Source organism: Dendrobium catenatum, unplaced genomic scaffold, assembly GCF_001605985.2.
Source record: "Dendrobium catenatum unplaced genomic scaffold, ASM160598v2 fragScaff_scaffold_1687, whole genome shotgun sequence".
In the NCBI taxonomy this organism is placed as follows: domain Eukaryota; kingdom Viridiplantae; phylum Streptophyta; class Magnoliopsida; order Asparagales; family Orchidaceae; genus Dendrobium; species Dendrobium catenatum.
This window is the reverse complement of record NW_021320149.1, coordinates 193,227-196,711: the sequence shown is the minus strand read 5'-3', so window position 1 is coordinate 196,711 and position 3,485 is coordinate 193,227. Positions and strand designations below refer to the sequence as shown.

Genomic DNA, 3,485 nt, shown 5'->3' with positions numbered 1-3,485 from the left:
TCGAGAAAACAAGAGCATAACTAATAAAAGAGGCTTAATGTGGTTAGTGGGCGAGCACGGTTGGGAACCCCTCATCCTGGGTTAGAATCCTCTATACTACGGCTTCGCCTCTTCAATTGGGCAAAGCAAGTGTGGGTCAGATGCCAGTGGGTGGCCTCGCCAGATTCCGCCAAAGAATTAGTTACGCCATGCCGCCAAGCACTCTTTTTAGAGTGACAGTGAATAGATTCTCTGTTCCAAAAAAAAACTAATAAAAATTACAGCGGATAGATTCAATTAACATGCTCCCTTTTTGTACTCTCTATATAAAATGCTCTCCATTAAATAACTGAAGTATACTCTCAGAGAAAAATGAAACGGAATGCTGCAAAGAATTACAGTTGGCACCAGATCCATGACCATCATAAAATGGAATGATATTAGGATTTGTATATCATCTTCCAACGTAGCCGCATCCCATGATAATAAATGCTAGTGATGAAGGGAAGATAAATATGTAGTACTGCTCTGTTCTGTACTTGAAGTCCTGCCATGCGCAGATCAATAGCCATATTCCAACCCCTATCTCCATGAAATGAAATCTGCGTATTATTCATATTCATTAATGCATCTTTCAACGTCGCTTCATTTTTTATTTTTATTTTTTTAAAGGGAAAACATAAATTATATGTGATTAATTACCTCTCCCAGAATTTGCTGGCCGCAACAGAGGGCATTTGCTTCATCTGCAACATGTTGCCGAGTTTCTCAGTAACAATCCATTCATTCACCCTCCCAGCTTCCAATAGACCGATGAAGACCGCCTTGCATCTGTGCAATGACATTACATTCTCGAAAAATATCCATATAAGCATCAAATGCATGGAGCTGCAACAAGTGTTTTATAATAAGCAAAAAAAAAAATCACCCTTGTCATTTGATTTAAAATAAATAGTAGCTAGTAATTAAATAACCTTGGCGTCCCGATGGCATTCAAGAATGTAATTATCGATGGAATAAGAACCACACCCCAAACTGGAACTTTCACTTCAGGAAAGAAAACAGATAACGGTATGATCACACAGTAGAAGAAGAAGGTAACAATGTGAGACACGATTCTTCTTGCGAAAAAGAAGTTGTAGATCAAAAACAACTTCCTCCATATTGATGCTTTCTGTTTTTCAACATCGGGAAAAAAAAACCATTTCAGCTTCATTTCACAATTTCTTATCAAACAAATTAAGACCTAGCCATGCTGGCAATATTTGAACTGTTACTAATTTTGTAATGATTGGAAGGAAATAGACCTTGGCTCTCATAATTTCAGAGGCCATTTTTCTGAACAAACATGCAGGTCCGCAGGCCCAACGATGCTGTTGATAGCGATATGCTTTATAAGTGCTTGGCAGTTCACTTCTAACCTAAACGCAATTACAGAAAACAGGGATAACAGATCAACATTCTTTTTTCCTTCTTCTTTTCTCCAATTAGACACCTATATATATGTTTTTTTTTTTTTTTTTAATCTCATGTAATTAATGCTGAAATATAGTTTCAAAAATATAACTATTAACTTGATATTAGACAAAAAGCATAGGCATACGTTAAGGTCACCAACATAGACAAATTTCCAGCCCTCCAAACATGCTCTGACTGCTAGATCCATATCCTCCACAGTTGTTCGATCTTTCCATCCTTTAGCTTCATCAACAGCAGAGATTCGCCAAACACCAGCAGTACCTACCAGTGATTAGCTTTACAGCCATTAATTAATTTTTAGCTAAATCCTTGAATATAATATTAAGATGATGATTTTACCGTTAAATCCAAAAAATGCTATCGTCGAAGAACCCGACTCCTGCTCCACTACGAAATGATAATTTAAGGACATTTCTTGAATCCTCGTCATCAAGCATTCATCAGCATTTACTGCAATGTACATTAATTTAAATGACACGCACACTGAAATAAAATAAAATAAAACAAACAAAATTTTACCGAATTTCCAACGAGCTTGGACCAGAGCAAGATCCGGATTATGAATAAGAAAAGGGATGGTTTGCATTAGAAAATCGGAGGGTGGTTGGTGATCAGCATCAAAAATAGCAACAAAATCACAGGTCTTGACATAATCAAAATCCATTGCCTCTCTTAGAGCGCCAGATTTATATCCATTTCTATTGTCCCTTGAAATGTAGTGTATGCTCACTCCCTTTTTAGTCCATCTTTCACATTCCGCTTGTACTAAATCCTGCATAAGAATTGGATATGTCATCATCAACATCGTCATCTTCTTGCAATCATAATTAATTATTAAGGTCCTGTCAATTAGCTTTATTCATTTTATAAGTAGGAAATGATTAAAGAAGGTTGTGATGTAGATGATCGATCCATCCAACCCTAATTGTTTTGTCAGTTGAATCATCAAGAACTTGTATTATTAGGCGATCGGATGGCCATGTGAGTGCGCATGCTGCTCCAATGGATAAATGATAAACCTGTGCGCATCATAAAAGAGCTAAATAAATCAAATCAATTAACAGGCTCATAAAAAATCTCTCTGGAGCCGGCAAAGTAATACGGTAGCTCTTTATTTCAGATTTTCATTGGCTGGTCATCTAAGTGAATTTGGCAGTCATCAGGAAAAAAAAAAAAAAAAACTTGGCTTAATGCAATGTTCCTCTGCTCTTATATGTATATATATATAAGAGCAGAGGAGAGGGACATTGCAGTGAGCCAAGCCTAGTTTTTTGTTTTTTTTTTGGATTTGGATTTGGAAAAATGATCACCTCTCGTTCATTGAACATTGGAATCTGGACAAGGACAGCGGGATAAACATAAGAGCCAAGTTCGGGATCATCGTCTCCGGCGATCGCTGGAAGTGGCTCCCACCTGTAGACTCGGTGCGGCCTTAGTGGCCGGTAGAGCTTAACGCACAAGACGGTGACGGCCATGGACAACTTCTCCACGACGAGCATCAGCGACATTGCCAAGCAAAGCCAAATCATGACCTTAATCGCCGGAAGCACAACCATTGCCCTGGTCCACTGCCATGTCCCTCTGCTCTTTTCATATATCACCGCTGCAGCGGCCACTGCATCCTCCTCCCGAAAATGGAGCGTTGACCACCTTGTCATTAACAAGAATTTTAAGCAGGGATTAATAGACTCCATCTATCAAACTGCAAATGTATAAATATGAATATATGATGTACAGGAGGGTAGCTGCTGGCTCGAGATGAATGTCAAAGTCTAGAATTAATAACAGGAGCTGCGCTTCCCATATTCACAAAAATAAACTTTTTTTTTTAATTCATTATTTAATCTAAGATATGTAAATTAATGAGAAATAGCTGCATTCCTTTATTTTTTTTATAATAACAAGTTAACAACCATATCATTCATCTGCAAGTTTGCCTTTTTTTTGGTTAAAAAAGCATGTTGCATGCATAAAGTCAGAAATGAGCAGTTTTAACCAATTACTGCTGTATATTGTTCATATTTATA

General features: G+C 37.5%; 1 protein-coding gene across 1 annotated transcript; it reads right to left on the bottom strand.

Annotated features, from left to right (window-relative positions):
- Positions 1 to 289: 289 nt before the first annotated feature.
- LOC110112100 (glucomannan 4-beta-mannosyltransferase 1) lies at positions 290 to 3,093 on the bottom strand. Its single transcript, XM_020844197.2, has 9 exons — positions 2,769 to 3,093; positions 2,379 to 2,477; positions 1,978 to 2,230; positions 1,798 to 1,908; positions 1,583 to 1,719; positions 1,287 to 1,400; positions 954 to 1,153; positions 682 to 867; positions 290 to 581 (listed from the first exon to the last, which is right to left on the bottom strand). Exons 1-9 carry the CDS (start codon positions 3,012 to 3,014, stop codon positions 434 to 436), a joined length of 1,494 nt encoding a protein of 497 aa, XP_020699856.2. The 5' UTR covers positions 3,015 to 3,093; the 3' UTR covers positions 290 to 433.
- Between the last annotated feature and the right edge of the window lie 392 nt (positions 3,094 to 3,485).